This window comes from Aristolochia californica, unplaced genomic scaffold (genome assembly GCF_029961685.1).
Source record: "Aristolochia californica isolate CCGP_79_NKW_82.1479 unplaced genomic scaffold, dmAriCali1.0.hap1 SCAF_16, whole genome shotgun sequence".
Taxonomy (NCBI): Eukaryota; Viridiplantae; Streptophyta; class Magnoliopsida; order Piperales; family Aristolochiaceae; genus Aristolochia; species Aristolochia californica.
In genome coordinates, this window is record NW_027181837.1 from 17,999,294 (window position 1) to 18,019,353 (window position 20,060).

At 39.7% G+C, this 20,060-nt stretch overlaps 2 protein-coding genes across 4 annotated transcripts; one reads left to right on the forward strand and one right to left on the reverse strand.

Moving 5' to 3' along the window:
* The first annotated feature begins 705 nt into the window (after positions 1-705).
* LOC137953136 (probable E3 ubiquitin-protein ligase HIP1) lies at positions 706-8,543 on the forward strand. 2 transcript variants are annotated; one of them, XM_068800374.1, is made up of 7 exons: positions 706-1,333; positions 3,937-4,042; positions 4,255-6,099; positions 7,459-7,509; positions 7,633-7,731; positions 7,821-7,964; positions 8,046-8,543. In XM_068800374.1, exons 3-7 carry the CDS (start codon positions 4,345-4,347, stop codon positions 8,181-8,183), a joined length of 2,187 nt encoding a protein of 728 aa, XP_068656475.1. In that variant the 5' UTR covers positions 706-1,333; positions 3,937-4,042; positions 4,255-4,344; the 3' UTR covers positions 8,184-8,543. The 2 variants fall into 2 exon arrangements, with proteins under 2 accessions (XP_068656475.1, XP_068656476.1); XM_068800375.1 differs by lacking the exon at positions 3,937-4,042.
* A 1,376-nt stretch (positions 8,544-9,919) lies between these two features.
* Positions 9,920-16,231, reverse strand: LOC137953701 (transcription factor SPATULA-like). 2 transcript variants are annotated; one of them, XM_068801177.1, is made up of 8 exons: positions 15,739-16,231; positions 15,511-15,609; positions 15,346-15,411; positions 14,607-14,672; positions 11,140-11,460; positions 10,992-11,058; positions 10,455-10,584; positions 9,920-10,265 (listed from the first exon to the last, which is right to left on the reverse strand). In XM_068801177.1, exons 1-8 carry the CDS (start codon positions 16,057-16,059, stop codon positions 10,205-10,207), a joined length of 1,131 nt encoding a protein of 376 aa, XP_068657278.1. In that variant the 5' UTR covers positions 16,060-16,231; the 3' UTR covers positions 9,920-10,204. The 2 variants fall into 2 exon arrangements, with proteins under 2 accessions (XP_068657278.1, XP_068657277.1); XM_068801176.1 differs by having other exon boundaries at positions 10,992-11,061.
* Positions 16,232-20,060: the final 3,829 nt, after the last annotated feature.

Sequence of the window (20,060 nt, forward strand, 5' to 3'; positions counted from 1 at the left end):
TAAAATACAATAATGAATACAGTGTGACAATTACTTTTTGCATTCATTCGGAAAATAATATTAAAATTTCCCAAGAAAATGTCTTGAAAGGGCAGTAGCGGTGGTTGATTACTTGATTTCCCATCAAACCACTTGAGAAGATTCCTACTTCCTTCATCGGCAACTCTTGCTGACTTAAATTTCATCAAATGAGCGTAGGAAATATTAGGTGTGGGAAGGAGAGGAAAAACGAATGAAAGGGAGAAAAAGTTATAACATAAGCCGATAGCGTAAAATTAGAGAGAGAGAGAGAGAGGAGAGGGTGCAGGTTAAAATAAAAAAGGAAGAAGCAGGTAAGAAGAAAGATAAGAAAAGCAAAGCCCACTCGGGAAGACAGACCAAGACTCTCCGAGGTCGGCCACGTTATGGGGACAGGGACCTGATTTTAATATTAATAAGGTGGGGGAGGTAGTGACGTCATCATTTATCTGTAATCCTAGTGGCTTCTTTTAAGTAATTTTATTTTTTTAATATTTATAAAATTACTATATTTTGGTCAAATCATTGTGGGGATGGGAGAAAATGGACGGCTGGGATGAGCCGAGGAAACGGGGACGGAAGGAGAAAAAGAAAAACGAGGAAGGCGAGCAGACGTTTCATCTCTCATGGGGGCTTCAGACTTATAAGTCAGTCGCCGCTGTCTTTCTCTCTCTCTCGTTGGTCACCGTCCCCTTCCTCCCCCTGCCCCATCTGTGTCTGTCCTCTAGAGAGAGAGAAATGGACACCTACTGGCCAAGGGGGGTAGAGAGCGACCCGACGCAGACAAATAAATACGCCTCTTAAAGAGAAGCATGAATCTTTTTATTAGGTAGAAGTAGAGAGAGAGAGAGAGCGAGAAAGAGAAAAGGGCGGAGATTTAGGTATGTGAGAGAGATGAGATGCCTCGTTTAAAGGTCTCCTTTGGAGCCTCAAGAGTGGGAAGCTGAGATACCAACAAGCGGTCGAGCGCCACGGTTAGAGAGAGAAAGGGAGCACTTCTCTTTCATCGCTTTCTTTCCTTTCTTTATAGACTTCACGTTTACAAGGACTACTACACAAGGTTTGATTTGGCATTTTGGCTTTGGTCCTCCTGCCCCTTATTCCCCCTCCCATTCTTCCTTATTTTCCATGTCCAATATCCCATTCCATTTTGGAGGCCAAACCGACCGCAAACCCTCCTACCCTTTTTCTCTCTCTAAAACCTCCGACCACCTCCCACCCCGCCCTCTCCGCCTATTCGCCTTCTTTCTTCTCTGACTTCCATCGATCTGCCCATCCATAGCCCGATTTCGGTCATTTTCGTTTTATCTCTCAGGTACCTTTTATTCCCCTTCTCACTTATCGGTCCGTACATCCCATATTGGGGTTGGTTAACGCCGTTTCTTTCTACGATTACCTGTTTTTTCTCTTATTTGGGAGATTCCGTTTCCGATCTTTCTCTGTTGTTTGGGTTTTTTTTTCTCTTTGTCCTGGGTTTTATGTAATAGCTCTGCTCGTTATTTTCTGTAGAGTTCCCGCCGTCGTTTGGCTGGTTGATCGACCATGTTATGAGACCGCCTCTTTGCACGATTATTTTAGATTTTGTTTTTGTTTTTTAAGGTTACTTCCTTTCCAGGTCTTTTTTCCGATCTGTTTCTCGATTAATGCATGCGCGTAATTATGTTTTGCTTATTTTTGTGATTTTATTTGGGCACGAGTTTCTATTTGGTGGGTTGGATTACCTTTAGCTGATCGTATCGTGTAAGGCGAGGCGTCTTTGCGGAACGCCGACGATAGTGGTTTTTGGGTAGGGTTTGACTGGTGTGATTTTTCCGTGAAGCTACAGGTAGTTGCATCCCTAAAATTCTCTTGAACACGTATAGTAAACATTCTCAAATTCCTAATTTCATTAAAGCTGAAACCTTGAATGTTTATGTGAAATAGTTCGTTCGTCTTCTTACGATCCATCTCCTCACTCGTCTCTTCGGTCATACTCTTGCTTCTAATGGTTTTTTTAGTTCTCAACTTGGCTTTGTTTATGTGCATTGTTTTAGATTCTGAAATTTTTACTTTAGTAGCTGGGTAATAACAATTCCAATCGGAAGAGTTGAAGATGCCATCCTAGTATCGTGTGTCCTGAAGAGAGATGGATGTCTTCAATCCATAAAATCAGCTTAGAGGCTTTCAACTTTACCCAAAGAAAAACAAGAAAGAAACCTTTCAGAGTTCACCTTTTCAAAATTGGCCTTTTCTGTAATTTCCTGAGGTACCAAGAAGTCATGGGTGGCGTCTTCTGAAAATGCCTAGAAGTTGCTTCTTTGGCAAATTAAATGAGAAATATCTGGTGAAAGGTAAGGGAGGTACTGAACGACAGAACGAATGTGGTGTTATATTTTCATTAAAGAACTCTGAAAAGACTAACAACGCTGCCACCGTATTTTCATATTTGCTGTCGTTGTCTGTCCTTTGATGAGATTATCTGTTGGTTATCACTCTGCGGTTGTTATGCAAACGAAAGTTCTGAATTGTCATAACCTGGAGAAGAGGTTACTTGAATTATCAACATTTTGGTTACCTTATGACATCTGCCTTTTGTTCTGAGCAGCAGTTTGGAATTGGTTCTCCAATTCTTGACAAGATTTGGCAAGCCATTGAATATTTGTAGTGCCTGTGGTATCTTACTTGGCTATTAGTTTTATTTTCACTAGTCTATCTTTATGTGTGAGGTGGCCAACAAATTGCCTTATTGTGATTAAATCGTTTGTTAAAAAGCCAATTAGCATCTGGGTTGGCTTATTTGTGCAATGTAGCAGGTTTCTGCTAGTGGACACAAAACATCTATTTACTTGAAAGCTTATTGCTCTAATGGCCTTCTTCATCATAAGGGGTAACTATTATACGAGTTAAAACATCTTATAGGGTTTAGCACCATAGAAAAGCTGTTTGCAACTGTAGATTTCAATTTGTCGTGGGTTGCTGGGTGTCTATTATCCTGCTTTTTGCTTCCTGTATCTTCAAGATTTTTTACTCTAATATTATGTGCTTCTTTGATCCTGGAAGACTCCATTTGTGTCTGGTCAGGACTCTGTTTTTGGAAATTCTTCAGAAATTTCAAGATGAGCCTCCATTTGGGTTTCCACTCATTTGTGCTATAATGGTGGTGTATATATGAACATCTTTGAATTTTTTATGATTATGCCAAAGTTTTTTTTTTATTCCTTTAGGTATTTTTTTCTAAAAAGAGAAATTCTGTGTAGGTTGGAGAAACCACTTAAGAATTTTTTTCTTTAATTATTATTTTTTGTGGAAAGAAGAGATGTTAAGATGTTATAGAAGGTATAGAAAGCTAGGGAAATCATCACTCTTTGCAAAATAAAGTATGCTGATTACTTAGGAAAATGGAATCTGGATTATTGAATATAAATGGCTTATTGAGATTGACATATGTTGGCAAAATTGTTTGAGAGAGAAATTTGATCCTCTGTCTGAATTTTATTGGTTAACTTTTGAGTTACCTAATGTTGTCAAATAAACACTATTTACTGAAGATAGCTTAAGTTCTGATTTTTATTTTTGTGTGTGTGGTATATATGTTGATGAAAAAAGTTTAACTTCTACTTTAACATATGGTGTAGCTAATGTAATAAACTGTTTAGTTTATGGAGTACCAAAAGGAACTTGTAGGCATTGCCTTATTTGTGGTATTCAACAAGTCTAACTTGTTACACTCAATCTTAATATGAGGCTTTAGTGGCTAAAATGCACTTGCTCTGGCACTAGATAATTCAGGGCCTTAGAAGACGACTCTAAAAACCATGTGGTCATGAAGCTTAAGGTGTTTACTTTGTAATTGTCTTACATGAGATTACGTTGTTTGGGCAAAGTGTGTTTTAGTGGAGGCTTCAAATGATATTTATTATAATTAATATGTTTTTGCAGATGATCATAGTCTCTGTAGGTGCCTTGCCTGCAAAAGTTAAGGTTGGCCCTTGAGAAACGGTGAACTTACAAGCATCTCTGGCTTGTGTGTTCCACGAATTTACCAGTAAGACATGACTACTGGTTGAGTCATTATTTTAGTGAAAAATTCTTTCAGAAAATGCAACTTATCATTTGGTTTTATTTGCTTTCAAAATTTCCAAATGTTTTAATCGTCTCCCCCCATTCTCTTGGAAGTGTTTTTATGGTTTCTCTGAAATATAACTTTCCTTCATTATTTAGCAACATTATGCTCATAAAGCTTCATTTGTATTGTAGATCACATGATTTCAGATCTGTAGCTGTGGTCTTGCTTGTGACATATACTTCCTCCTATACATTTTAATAAGGACAAGTTACGCATCAGAAATGCATAGTCAGAGGAGTACTGTCCAATCCTTATCGGAGACATTTGAGTTTGATCATGGATCTAGCTCTAATAGCTCTGGTGTGGATCAATCTCATTATTGGAACAATGTGCTTAATCCTGTGGACTCACGTAACTTGCCAGATTTTCTATTGCCCCCTACTGACACAAGTGCTGCGTACACGAGTTCAATTGGTCACAGTAGTGGTGGCTTGCCAAGCTGGAATGTTGGAGGCCCCACCTCTAGTGATCAGATAAGGCCTCATTCCAGCCATGAAGAAGCCAAAGTGGAGCAATCATGGCCTGATTCATTCACCAGTCATCCGGGACCTAGTTTGGGCTTAGAAGAAAGAAGATTCGAACCAAGCAGTGTTCTTTCTTTGGAAAGTGTCAATATAAACCTTAATAGCAATCAAGTCACTGGAGGATCATGGTATTCACAAGGTTCTACTTCTAGTGATTTGCTTCAAAACACAAACCTCAATACCGGATTTGTTGGAAATGGTGCCCAGGTCATAGGGCCCCATCCTTATAAGCCAGGTGGATCTGAAGCTGAGCAGATGCTGCATTCCACTACTGCCGTTGATCCATGTGCATCTGCGTCTGGAACTACTGTTGACTACCTTGCAGAAGCTGGAGAAGCTAGGCAAGTTGGTTCCTTGGATGGTCAACGTTTATCCTGCAAGCGGAAGGCCCTTGAGGCTGTTTCTGGGCAGTCTTCTTTAGGTGCAAGCCCAAGTTTCTTCCAAAGAGCTGAGTGTAGTGCATGGCATCCAGTCTCTGCTCGACATAATACTGGAAGCAGCTTAAGTATATCCAGTGGTCCTGTGGAGCAGAGCTCTAGTGTGAATCCTCGTGAAGAATTGATGAATCAAAGATTGGGTGGTGGTACAAGGACTCTTGTGACTGCTGACAACTATCCTGCTTTTACTGTGGCTGAAAGTTCACAGAGAAATTTTCGTATGAGAATCAACCCTGGGCTGCAACAAGATTCTACTGCTCCTAATAGTTTGTGGGTTGCAGGTGGTAATGTCAATCCAAGGCGAGCTCCTGTTTGGTCATCCCATCAGACTTCCAGAGTTCCTCCATTTAATCACTTGGTGGAACCGAGAGCTGCAGGGACAGCAGTGACCAGTACCAGTGCCTCTTCAGCCCCACATCTTCCTACTTATCCAAGAAGCTTGAACCCTTACTCTTTTCATGGTGCCAGCAGTTCAAGAGTTGGTTCTGCATCAAGTTCTCCTGTCATTTCAGGAGAGAGAGCAGCAACTTTTAGAGAAGAGGTGAACTCTAGGACTATTCCTAGAAGCATCTCAGAGCATCCAATGTTTGTGCCTGTAACTGATGTTAGATCTCTCTCAAATGGGAATATGAATGCTCCTGCAAATGTTGCATCATCATCTCGAGCTAGCACAAGTGCTGGTGGAATACCCCCAGCTTCTGGTGTGACATGGATAGCTCATCACAGTCCCCCACCACATCATCCACGTAGGCTCTCTGAGATTGTGAGGCGGTCTTTATTTCCTGCAAGTGACTCTGGAGCTCAGAGTAGTAGTTTTCCTCCTGTTGGTCCACCAGGTCCCACCTCACCAGAGATGTTGCTGTCATCAGGGTCCTCTCACCATGGAGGTAATCAGCACTCATATCTCAGGTCATCATTGTGGATGGACAGGCAAGGTGATGGTGTTCTAGGGGTTCCCCTGTCGCTTCGGACTCTTGCAGCTGTCCCTGAAGGAAGAAGTAGACTGGCAACTGAGGTTTGCTCCTGAATACTAACAGTTTATATATGCTATTTTTTTTTTAGTTACATACAATTGATATAGTAATTATTTGAAACCACATGTACTTCGCAAGTATCAAATAGAAAATGCTATGACATTGAGAAATGAAAAATAACCGGAACACGAGACTAATGCCATGTCCAGAGAAAATCAGAAGCATTAGGAGACACTAATTAGTGCAATACCTCTTTATTATTATTATTTTTATCATTGTAGACTTGGTCGAGTGTCAGCTTTCAAAATTTCCTCTCAACTTTATAACAAGGGTAAATTTTACTAGTTCGCTATGCCTTGTGTTATTAACCCATTTTTCAACTGCAGGAGCAGGAGTTGTACTTTGAAATAATAGTTGATAGTCAGTTTTGTCAAATTAAGTGCCGGTTTGCTTTTTCCTTTTGGTGCTAGATGCTATGAAAAACTTTTTTTTCTTTTAATTATTTTTTAACTTTACATCAAATCTCTAATGTTTATGTTGGAGGGTGAAAAGTTCCCCAATGTACAGTTGTATGTGCTCCACTCCAAGGGTAGTTGTTTGAAGTGAGAGTGACATTATGTAAGAAAAAAATCCTCCTTAACTTTTGGTTTCAAGAGATCCTATACTTATTAGTTGGGAAGAGACCTCTTAACTTTGGTTAATCATTGTGGGAGGAATCAACCCAACTTTAACGTGGTGTTAGAGCCAACATGGGCCTGTATGTGTGTTCTATGTGGCTTCTATGTGCATTCTATATGGGTCAATTGTGTTGTCATCTATGTTTTGAACCAGGTTTTCTGTTAAGGTATGGACCTAGGAGTGTTGGAGGGTAAAAAGTTAGGCTGGCTATAGTTGCATGTGTTCTATGTCTCTGTCGAGTTGTCTGAAATGAGAGTTGATGTGATTTACGTCTCAGGCTACTTCTCTGAAATGAGGGTTGTGGTGTTTGGGAGAATAATCCTACATTGGTTCTTTGTTTACTTGGGAATTGACTTCCTAACTTTATATGGCCATTCTGGGAGAAAATAGTAGTCTATAAGGTGAAATCTGTAAATAGATTTTGGGATATGTCGGCTTTATAAGTAGGAGCTTAGGTATAATGCTCTCCCTGTTTGGTTAGAGAAAGGAGTGGGATTTGAGATAAATAGTTGTATTCATTGAGTCAGAGGATGATTAGGTTATTGAAACTAATTATAATGTATTTAATAGTTTGTGCTTAACAAGAGATAGAGACATATGCTCTGGTAATTGTTATATGCATGGGAATGAAATGAGAAAGCAATGAATGCTGCACTTTGTAAACATCTTGAATGGACGACTTGTTGTTTGATCATTGATGTGTATTTTGATTTTATATACAGATACGTAATGTGTTGGATCTTGTGCGTCGGGGAGAAAACATAAGATTTGAGGTAAGTTACTTGATTGTGTGATGTCGGTGTACACTGCTGTATGAATGAGTGTTTGATCTCTTTCATGCTTACGAAGATCTGGTAGCATTTGTTGAAGTTCGAATGGTTGTGACGTTTTTGCAGGATGTTGTGATCCTTGACCAGTCTGTATTTTATGGAGTTGCTGACTTGCATGATCGTCACAGAGACATGCGGCTTGATGTAGATAATATGTCTTACGAGGTTGAAGACACCACATGTGGAACTCAATTTTTATTTAAATTGCCATCTTCGTTGTCTTTCTAAATGTGGGGTTGATGTTTCATATTCAGGAATTGCTGGCATTGGAAGAACGCATAGGAAATGTGAACACTGGATTGAGTGAGGAGACTGTTCTGAAATGTCTGAAGCAGCGGACATATGCATTAGTCACAGCAGGAGAGACTCAAGACGTTGAACCTTGCTGTATTTGTCAAGTAAGTTGAGAGCTTCTACGGGACTTCTGGATGACTGGCCGTGAATAATATTTTGACATAATTTGACGGGTTGTGTGGCAGGAAGAATATGTCGGAGGAGTGCAGCTTGGCACATTGGACTGTGGGCATGACTTTCACTCTGCCTGCATAAGGCAATGGCTAATGCTCAAGAATCTCTGTCCGATTTGCAAAACAACTGCCTTAGTTCAATCGCATTGAAGGCCTCTTGAGTCATTTTGTTCAATGTTCTTCTTTATTGAACCCAATACCCGTGGCGAATCATATTCAGTGGGGAATTTTTTTTATTTTTTTTTAGAATATAGTGTTATGCGACGACCAGTGGAGGCGTGAGAGTAAATCACCCCTCTCGTCCTCGTGGCATCCTTATTATTTATGCGCAGTAGCTCCGAAGTGATAATACTTGGGTCAATTATTTTTTCAAAGAGTAAGTGCATGTTCATTGTGTTTCCAAGTGAGCAAGTCATCGTCTACATAATTCGTCGAAACAAAATGTCACGAGAGCATTGTCAGAGAAGTCATTGATGGGAAGCTGCACCTACTTCACTTAAATGTAGGCTCTCTCTCTCTCTCTCTCTCTCTCTCTCTCTCTCTCTCTCTCTCTCTCTCTCTATATATATATATATATATATATATATATATATATGGTTGGACAGGGCTGGTGCGACTTGATACACCTCAGCGAGTGAAACTAAATACAGTAGATAATACCCATGAATGGGGTTAACTATCATAGTCAGTTGGATGCCTTGGGGTTGTTGAATCCAATAAAGGAGTACAGTATTGAAACTAAGTTGATGCAATGGCTCATAAAGCCTACAATTTATAGACTGAGTACTCGAGCAATTTTCACTTTCTATTCTACATGAGACTATAGCTGGACTTTTGCTTGTTGGCTCCTTACTCCACCTTTATACCTGCATCGTAGATGAGACTCCGTTTTTTTTAGTGCTCTTTAGTCTCCTCCTCTAAGTAGCCCACTTGTTTAGGGAGAATTTTTTTTCTTCTGCAAACCTCTTTATTGTGGGTTGATTATATAGTCAACACTTTTTATCTATTTGGGCTGATCATTCATGCTTCTATCATTGATCGATCAATCAATTCCAACGACTTTTATTTTTTGAATTTCCTTTGTTTGTTGATCAATCAATCATTTTTTTGAAATTCCTTAGCTTATTGATCACTCAGTCTTGTGGGCATGATTGATCGAGCTTTATAATGTTTGCCTACAATATTCTAGTTGATAGGTCAATTATGAGTTTAAACTTTGAACTTTTGTATTCTCGTTAGTTGATCATTCCTACAAAGGTTGATCGATCATACCTTGTACATGGAGCCTTGTTGCTCTCTGATTGATCAATCATATATCTAGCCATGATTAATCATTCAATCTCGCAATCTTCTATAATAAAATTTTAAGCATTAAAAGGCTAAAAAATATATTTCTAAAACATTTGATTTATGAGTTAAAACATGGTTTTAGAAAACATGATATCTTAAAGCTCTAAGTCATGTTTTTACTAAGTGATGGAATTTAGTTGTCTACTCTTTTTACGGTACTAGAGTACTAGACTTTTGACTTATGACTCTAGTCTTAAAAAAACAAAAAGAATTTGATAGTTTTCTTATTTTTGGAACCCTATGGAAAAGAAGAAAAAAAAAGGAGAATTTGATCATTATCTCGTTTTTACTAACTATTTTTAAAAATAATAATGGTCAAATTCTTTTTTCTTTTCTAAGAGTTCCGAACAAACCTTTTAACAGACACCTGTTATATAACTGGTTGGATGCATATGTTCGTTAATGATCTGAGTTTTAACCCATTGATTTGGTTTTACTCTTTTTCCTAAAACTAAAAATATTTTTCTCAAGAGCTTCAATAGTGAACTCTCAAAATTTCATCAAATTTCTATTAAATAGAAAAAGAATATGGCTCATTTCGAAGGCAGCTATATGTACTTCACAGCATTCAAATTTGTGTAGACCTTCTGCTCATTAGGCACGATCAGCTATCTATCAGCTGACTACTTTTTACAACTATGTTACATACACTCAGATTTCCCAGCTGGTTGAATAATTACACCTTGTCCTCTATCGCTGCTTCATGGCACTCAAATCCAGACAACTCGAGCCATGTCAAAAATGCTTCAAATATGAGCCCAAGATAAAGCTTTATTGAACAAAAGGGTCAGCAAAAGTATTTCAAGGAACAGCCTCAGACTTCAAAAATCCAATGTTTCACTCTTGACATCATCAGTGGGCAAGTTTCTTCCTGTATGCAAACTGAAAAATCACAATAAAAATAAGAAACACCATGACAGACATCTTCGCAGCAAACATTTGTTGCATCAAGCACCTCTCTTCTACAAACTTGAAGTGCCATTGAGAAGGTGATAAGAGGACTATAGGAAAACTGTCTGAAACTAAAAAATGATGAGGAAAAGAAAGATCTTTACAAATGTGATGTGTTACCTCTGAAGATGTTGAAGAAATAACTCGTTATCTATTACATCCTTCGGGAGTATATCTAGTGAGTTCCTTGGAGGTAGCCCGCACGCTTCCAAACAGTGTCCCTCCCCCAGAGTGAATGTCGAATGTTCTTCTAAAGTATGAAACACAGTTCTAGGTTTATTCACATTAGTTCTGTCTGACAGACCAAATATAGAGTAAACAAGAGGAACTTGCACACGTTTATTTCCTATGGACTTGGCAGAGAGTGGCCTTCATGAAACCACAAGATGAATGAATTATTTCACCATGGACAACTAATGTATCCGAAAGTGGTCAAGTACCAATATGAGTATTAGCCCTGAAGTCTAAAGTAAATTTCTCATGCCTCAAGTGCAATGGAGAAACAGAATTTCGACCACGAGGCTACCCACATTTAACTGGTCACCGTGCAAATCTGTTGTTGCTGAGATGCAGGTGTTTTTGTTAAAGACTAAAAGCTGAAGAAGTGATCATGAGTGTGAATTGAATGAAACGGTAATTTGTGTTTATGAAACGCACCTGATGGGTTCACAGCAGAGTGGTTAACATCTAATTGTGGTCGTGATAACATGGCCTCTGCATGTATCTCCTTCAAAGTATAAATAAAATGGTCAGCACCACTCAAGTGATCTCATGTGATGATAATTGTTCAACAGTGACGACTTACCTTGTCCGCAGTTTTCATCTGAACAGAACTTTGATGAGTACGTGATAGGTCCAGGCGCAAAGATGTCTCTGTATTGGCCATCTTCATCATACTGGGTAAGGTGATGTGTTGATGAGAAGATGTGGACTGATTTGATAGACCAAATGGGACTTTTACTGAGGAATCTGCGTTTGAGGGTAGCATGCCCATTCCCATGTTGTTCATGTGGATTTGGGCATCTCCTGGGTCCATGCCTATCCGCATCTGGGACATTTGCAGGGGTTGAAATGTTCCAGGTACATACATTGGGTGTAAGTTTAGCCCATTTCTCATTGACAACATCTGTGAAACCCCAGGATGCAGTTAGAGAAATCATTTTCTGGAGAATGATTTAATCTTTGAAGTATCAAGGAACACCACGAATTGCAAAAAATAGAGGGAGTTCAGACCCTAATGTCAACTTTCAAGCCTCAGTGGATTGTTCAATTCCAGGCATTTTGCAACAATATAACCTCCACAAGTAGAACAGCCACTCGTAGTAACAACAGTTAAAGTTTCATTGACATTCAAACATCTTTAGGTCTCTACGTGATTTTTTTTAGAAATGTTAGGGCTTCTATATTTGAATAAAACATAACTTCTCTTTGCAATTGATAGTGTTCTCTCCTGTAAGGTAACTGTAGGGCTACAGCTCCCTCCCATGAGATAACTATAAGATTACAGTGTACAAGAAACTAATGCATGGGAGCAAATTCATGTAAACAAACAGATAAAGAATAATAAGGACTATAAAATAAGACAAGAGTCCTCTACTTTATTAACTACGGGGACTCTGCCTTCAGAAGGAAAAGTTAGACGTTGAGTTCATTGCCAGCATAGCTCTTCAGTGCAGAGTCTGAACTTATTGCAGAGGACAGCAATCTCTCCTTTCACATGGCTCATGCCACACAAAACCCTGTAAATTATAATGGCATATTGCCATAAGATGCTTCACTAATGGCAGTTTTTTGCCTTTTAAGTAAAGCCTCTTCATTCCAAAACAATACATTTGGTACTGTTGAAATTTTAGGAATTGCCTTGTAATAGATGCTGCACTATTTGCAATGAACTTTTTTGTGGTTCTCAATATCTGGACCTCACTTGCTTGTAATTATGATTGGTACATATTGTTCAAGTCTAATCCATGACTGATTGATATGTGGAGGCTGCTGAAAGATCTAGCTGGTAAGTTACTGTGCAGAAGCTGTGAGTAGTACAAACGAGAGAGCCACACTCAAGAAATAATATCTCTATTAGGGTTGAAGAGGTAGCTGATCCTAAGATTGGTGATTGTCTCAATACACCATTTTATATTCGATAAGAGAGGAGTTTGTTGGAAATGTCAATTTTCAAGTAAAAGAAAACTTTCACTTTTTTTTACCAGTTGTCTGAATTGTTCTTATCAGAGGTATAAAGTTTTCTATTATTCTTTGATCAAGAATACTTTACCAATTTCCAGATTAATAGAATTTTTTTCTTCACAATAGCGGCCTTAAGACTTTAAGGAATGCCAACAGAGGACATAAGTTCAGTCTACTTCCAGATGATGACAAATTAAGATTTCAATGGTGATTGCTGTCCCAATGGAATGTGTGATCCCTTGTCCTAGTAGTAAAGGAATCAGAAAATTTAAATAACATGAAATAGATTTTATAATAAAAAGTATGTTTTGACATGCATGGTGAAGCTCTTGACTAGATGAAGGATTTTGAAATAAACTGATAATAGTTTTCTTACATTCAAAACTAAGATCAGAATTGTTCTTTTATGTCCCTCGGTAACACCTCTTTATAACTGTGTTGAATATTGCAATCCAAGGGTATATTCGTCATCTCACTTATGGAGAGCTTAGTCATTCACATCTCGTATGTCTATTATATACATGTTCCAGCAATTAGTTTTTGCTAATTCTCAAAGAACTTTGATGTACTGTCCAATAGAGAGAAGGGTAATTTAGACCTTTTTAATTTTTCTACCTACATTAACATAAAAGGGGCAGAGAGATTAAATTTGATGCCTAATCGCTCCATCCTGTCTTCTGCAACAACTTCTTTTCCCCTATTCTTTTCTCTCTTCCTTCCTTCTTACTTAATTTTATCCTAAATCTCCAACTTCACACTCTGTTAGAGCAAAGTTGAAGGAGTCTTTAGTCATTTGAGTAAGACACTCACAATCTTATTCCCATTTTGGAAATACAGTTACTTATTTCTTTTAATTCATTGAATTAGAAGCCATTTTTTGGAACAAAAGTCCCATTCTAAAACAATTTTTAACTTAAATAAAACAAAATGACAATTGATATGCATGTACACGCATGCCTTTGCTTGAATCAGGAGAAAGAGAGGAATTCATCGCAGTCAGACTGCAACATGAGCAGATACAGAGGCTACTAGGTGTAGCAAAGATTCAGGCTCTTGCAAACATGTTAACTTGTATCCAAATGAGGCAATACAAGGACAAGCAAATAGCAGTTAATTGAACACTGACAATTGAAGTGATGACCAATGCTTTCAACTATACACAAACAATAATATGAATGCAAAAGACAGAGCATTAGCAATCTCGATACACTACTGCATTCTTAAGTTCCTACATCTAGCTCCCAGTTAGAATGCATTGAAAGATGTATGAGTACAAACTAATTCTGGAAAGTCCTGAATATGGCAATTGACACACTTTTGATGAAAAGACAAGTAACATTGGTTAAAGGAATAAAACTTGAGTACAGTCATAAAAGATGATCCACTGCTTGGTAAAATTGACCAGAGGACCCACAAGTAGCCAAAATTACTATGGTTGTACCAGCTGTCATTACATTCATGATGGAAAAGTCCATGGTGTAATTGGATTGAAATTCCTGAAGCGAAGTGCCTAAAGTGTTCTCCACACTTTACCCTCTTTGGAATTGAAAATTTTCCTGTGTTCTACTACTGTCATCAATGGGCAGCAACCCTCTTATTTCCTGTGCCTGCTCCCTTCCTCCAAGACAAACTACCATCTTTTCGACTTACACCCTTATGCAAACCAACTTGCTGAAGGGCTCTTTCACAACAAGTAGAAGCTCCTGACAAAACCTTGGGAGTTTCCTTCATCTTCACATAGACTGCTTAATGAACTATATGTATCAAATCAGGCAGTTCCTGCTGGGGTCAGAATAGGCTCACAAAAACATGACCTCTGATGCCGCCCAAGTAAGTGATATCAATTTGGTGATCCCTGCCTGGGAGTATTAGATTGAGGGTGTAAAAGTTAGAAGATTTATTTTTGCTTAATCTCGATATGAAGAGGACTTGTTTCTCCACTTTACAAATTCAAAGGCATGTGTATCTTCTATTTGAACTAAATCCATGCCTCAGATAATAAAAATCTCTGGCTGGTCGTAATAATTTGTATAGATGCACAAGACAATGGTATTCTTAGATGCAAGGAGCATAAAAATAAGGGTTCACCTGCACTTGGAGCTGAAGTTGCTTGAGATATTCAATGGCTTCATCAAGCATTGAAGCCTTATCTGTCTGCGAAAATTAAGCGAAACGAAAAAATTAAATAAAAATCAAATTGTGGATTGTTGAAATCATTACGCTAAAAGGCTCGAACCTGTTAGGAAAACAACCCCACAGATCTTATACAAGGACTGGCCTGGTCGATACAAACACAAATTCCAACACTCCCCCGCACGGTGAAAACCCGTAGACAAATTCACCGGAAAAACCCGGGACAAACTCCTGGAAAAACCTAGGACAAAATTCGGTGGGAGCGAGACTCGAACTCGGGACCAACCTACTCTGATACCATGTTGAAACCAGTGCGCTAAAAGGCTCGAACCTTTTAGGAAAGCAATCCCACGGATTTTATACAAGGACTGGCCCGGTCGATACAAACACAAATTCCAACATGTGCGGGGAAAACCCGTGGACAAACTCCTGGAAAAACCCAGGACAAATTCACCAGAAATACCTGGGACAAAATTCGGTGGGAGCGGGACTCGAACTCGGGACCAACTTTGCTTTGATACCATATTGAAACCATTACGCTAAAAGGCTCGAACCTATTAAGAAAGCAACCCCACGGATCTTATACAAGGACTGGCCCGGTCGATACAAACACAAATTCCAACATGGATCAAACCAAATGCACGGTCGGGACTAGAACCCAACAAAAACCAATGTCTTTCGTGAAAGCCAGTACCTTGTTAGAATTAGGAATGAGATTCTGTAAGGCCTTCATTTTCTCATTAATCCTGCTCCTCCTCCTCTGCCCAGGCAATCGACAATTACAGAACTCAACATAAGAGCAAACAAATAAATCTAAATAGAGATCAAAAGCCATACATGAACAGAAGACATCAAAAACCTTTTCCGATAAATTGTGCACTTCAGCTGCTCTACTCCTCTTCAAGCCAGTCCGAGGCGGGGCCAGCTTACATGGCTCCTCCGCCACTTCAGTCCCTTCCTGCGTCATCGAGGATTAAAAAATAAAAATAAAAACCCGAAAATTTTGCAGCCAAAAGATAAAATTAAGAAAAAAAAAACACTGCAGAAGAAGAACGTAGGACTTAAAGCTGAGTTTAGTTACCCCCACCTCGCTCTCATACTCAAACTCGTCCAGTTCGACTGACTCCCCTTTCCTTCTCTTGAGTGGCGTAGGCCCGCAGCATTCCAACCTCATGGATGAAAGGATCGGCGAGGATGATTCCGCCACGGCGCTGGAAGCCCCATTCTGGCCAAAATCGTTGCCAAGAGTCTTGACATGCCAATCGGAAACGGGTACTTCCTTGGCTTTACCCGAGGCAGAAGGGGAGGCCGAGGAAGAGAGAAGATGACGCAGGAAGAGAGACATGTCGTCGTCCTCGTTAGCAGAATCCGGAGGCGGGGGAGAAGGTGAACATATTTTCCCATACATGGTTGCCGCCGACGTTCAGACACCCAACAGACAGCACCAGCAGGTCCTCCTGCGACACCATTCCAACGCCATCTCCTTAATGTCTCTCTATCTCTCAAAAACCCACCGTCCCCGTTCTCTCTCTACTCAGATATCTGCCTCAGACGTCGTAAAAAATTCCAAAAGAAAAAAGAGAGAAAAGAATTCTCAAGTTGATTTAAGCTTAAAGAGGAGGCTCGTTCGCAGGCTTGGCAGGGTTTAAACGACGCAAGTATTCGTTAAGGAGCGGGGTTTAAAGACTTTGGATCATTTGTTGGATATGAGTGATGGGCACCAACGACACGAGTTGTCGGATGCGCGGATTCACTGGGAGACGACGGGAGGGTGCGGGGCCCGCATATATTTATGGGTGCGAAAACCGATGCTCGCGATGGGCTTTTCATGTTTGACCAGAACGAGACTTTAGCATGTCCAGGGGCCCGCTCTGACACAATTGTCGCAGAGGTTACTGGGCCTTTAATTTTGTGGGCCGCGTTTGCACCGGCTGGTTGAGTAACGAGAAACCCGGATTTCCAATTCCAAAAAATGAGCGGATTCGAATCTCTATGTTAGAGTAGAAAACTCCAGCTAATTTTGGGGAAAAAATGACACTCCTTTTAAAAAAAAAAATGGTAGAAGATCTTCAAACATTTCTTCAAACCATGTATTTCATCTTTATAAAAGTGATAGTCAAAATGTGCAGGTGAGACTATAAGTCTCTACTAAAACAAGTTTGTAAACCTCTTTCTCTCATGTGAAGATCAAAAATAAGTTCTAGTAGCTTTGTGAAACAAGTTTTGGGGTTTGTTTAGAACCCTTAAAATAAAAAGAGAATTTAACCATTATTATTCACAAAAATAGTTAGTGAAAAAGAGATAATAATCAAATTCTCCTTTTCACTATCTATTTTTTTGGGAATAATAATGGTAAAATTCTCATTTTCTTTTCATTTATTTTCTTTTCCATGAGGCTCCAAACAGACCCTTGATGTTACAAATCAGAAAGTATGGCTTGTGGATAGAGCTAGGGAGAGAAATGAGCAGCAAGAGACTCAAAAGGGGTATGGAAGAAAAAATAATAGTTATGTTAAGTTGTGGAGCCTAATCAATGCCCTACGCGGATCGTGGTTTTATTAAGGGTAGTTTGAGAATTTTACTCTTGTACCGCGGTTGCCTTAGTTTTTTTTTTATATTTTGGGTGCCGTTATTAGGGTTTTATCATCATCTAAGGAACATCAGTTGTAGCCGAGAGAGGTTAGAGAAAAATAACACCTTTAAGTGTGTGCGATCTCTCTTGTTAACTATTTCATCTTCATAATGGATTACTACAGCGGTGAAAGATAGTCTCACCTTGAGGCGAACCTATATAAATCTTGTTATCTTTTTCGTGTTTGTTTTTTCTTTTCTTCCGCGATTATTAGTATTACTCTCGTTAGTTTAGAATTAAGGCGTCTAACTCCTAACAAGGTAGACTCACTTATTTGGGGTCTCCCTCCTATCATGGAGTCAACTACCTAAGGTTTGGACTAAAAGAGAAATTGTATTTGATGGAATGAATAAAAAGCTCAAAGAAATTAAATTTTGTAGAGCAAAAGCTCTAGGTTAGTTGGCGCCATTCTTTGGAATTTAACTATTGTTGATTTGGCACCACTTGTTCTCCTCTTCCCTCTTCCTTTTCTACATCTAAAAACAAACCATAATTACCTCCCTTATCCCTAATTGAGTGAAACATTCCTCCCCCTTAAGACCAACCTTGTCTCGAAGTTCAAGCTCTAGAAATCTTACTTTTATTTATTTGGCATTCTCGAATGTTACATCTTCTTTCGATAATTCCTTCCATTGAACCACATTGTCACGCGGTTAGATTTGGGCTAGGTCCGTCTAACCAAGCCGAATATCTACCCCGTGCGGCCTAGCTCTTCCCAAGAACTAGTCAGCCTCCTTGAGCTTCGGATCTTCCAACCAATACTTCACACAAGAAGTTACAAGCCAAATGGGACAATGAAAAGACCAAGATATAGAAGAGAAAAACCTACTTTGTATTGATAATACAAGATTACAAATGGTGGCCAAACACTCTTGAAGGCCAAGACTAAAAACTCTCTCTATACACTAAAAGAGTAAAGAAGGTTAAGGATTTTTCGACCCTTTTACAATGGGAGAGGCCTCTCTATTTATAGTCTCTCCTATTGCCTTTTGAAATCTCAAAAAACGCTCAGAAAACCGTTAGATCCTAAAAATTCGGTTTCTGGCGTCAAGGGGCGCCCTGGTCTGGCGGGCGCCTGGCGACCAGGTCGCCAGGAAACCCCATTTCGCGCGCGGGCGCCTGCGCCTGGAGTCCTGTCGCGCGCGCGCCTGCGCCTGGCGTCCTGAGGAAACCCCATTTCGCCCCGCCTGGAGTCCTGGCCGTGCGCCAGCAACCCCATTTCGCCCCGCCAGGATTCCTGGTTGCGCCCAACCCCATTTTGCCCCTCCAGAAGTGTCTGCTGGCGTGCTGCCTTGTGTCTGAGCTGGCTATTGGGGTTGTTGTGCACCTTGTTGCTTGGTCATCCGTTTGGCAAGCTCAAGTGTGTCTTCTTTTGCTGAAGTTGATGTCGGGCCAGCCATATGTGTGCGCCCCTCTGGGCCATGCCATTGCACTTGGCCTTGGTCGTTGCTTCTATTGCTGTGCACTGGACTTGCACAATCTTCCACCTTGGTGTTTGGCCACACATGGCTTCATCCTCCGTCTCACACATACTCAAATGGCTAAATGATTACTGTGCCAAAGTTGATCTTGGTTGCTACTTTGGGAGGACGAAGGTGCTGGCTGATTGATCCCGCCGTGTTGCTTGTTCTGGACGGCGAACCAGCGTCTCTACTGCGCGGTGAAGGTGACAATGTTGTTGAATATCAAGTCTCCTAAGTTAGGAAACTTGATTTAATGGAACACCAGCTTGAGCGTCTGTCAAGCAACCCGGACCAGACCGATTTAACCCAGCTACCCGAGGTTCCTTACTGGTTTTGTTCATGACCGAGTCAACTTGGACCAACTCAACTCGACTGAGTCAACCTGACTCGGCCCACTTATTTTCTGCCTTGGTTATACATGTCTAGGTTCTGAGTTCTATACATATTTCTTCTACGACTCGGTGACATTTGTCTACTATTTGACTCGGTTGTCTCTCCAGCTGAATTATTATCTTGGATTATTACTCAATTTCTACATACTATTTTGTGAAACTTTCTTATTTACTAATGGACTCATAACTGATTATTTCATATGTCCATATTACTCTTAAGGACTTTCATTATTTACTGGTTATCTACTGCTATACTATTGCAAATTTGGTATATGTTATTTGGTCATTGACAACTTTTCTCTTACCATCCTTTATTTGACTTTCACATACCCATTTGTGCCAACCTCTTGTGTGTTGCTTCGGTTGGTTTACCTTTATCTATATATATATAATAGATACATGTGTTTTTAAGTCCATTGAGACTTTTTATATGTACATGTGGGTCTTTTATTGTCGTTTTGTGAATGACAGGCATTACCCACTTTTCTCACCCATTTTTACCTTTCGAGAGTTGGTGCCCGAGTTGGGACACCGTGATGGAGGAGTTTATTACTATATCTATGTTATTTGGTTCAAGCTGGGATCACTACCATTACCACCCAGCTTGAGGAGAAGAGTTGGAAGATATGATGTAATTAGGGTGACACTAATATAATTAGTTTAAATTTATTGTCTCTTCTTCACTCTTATTAGGGTAAAGGGTATACTTGTAATATTAGTAGTTTTGGTACCTATAAATATACCTTATGGGGGAAGGTTTGAATTAAGTCCAATACCCTAATTTCTGCCTCCTTTTTCCCTCACATATTCTTCTCTCTTTTCTCTGTTGGACGTGTATCATACTCTATCCACTCTTCTTCTTCTCCCTTCTTCCTTCTCTCCATTGTTTAATCTCATTACCTATGGAATCAAGAAAATCAAC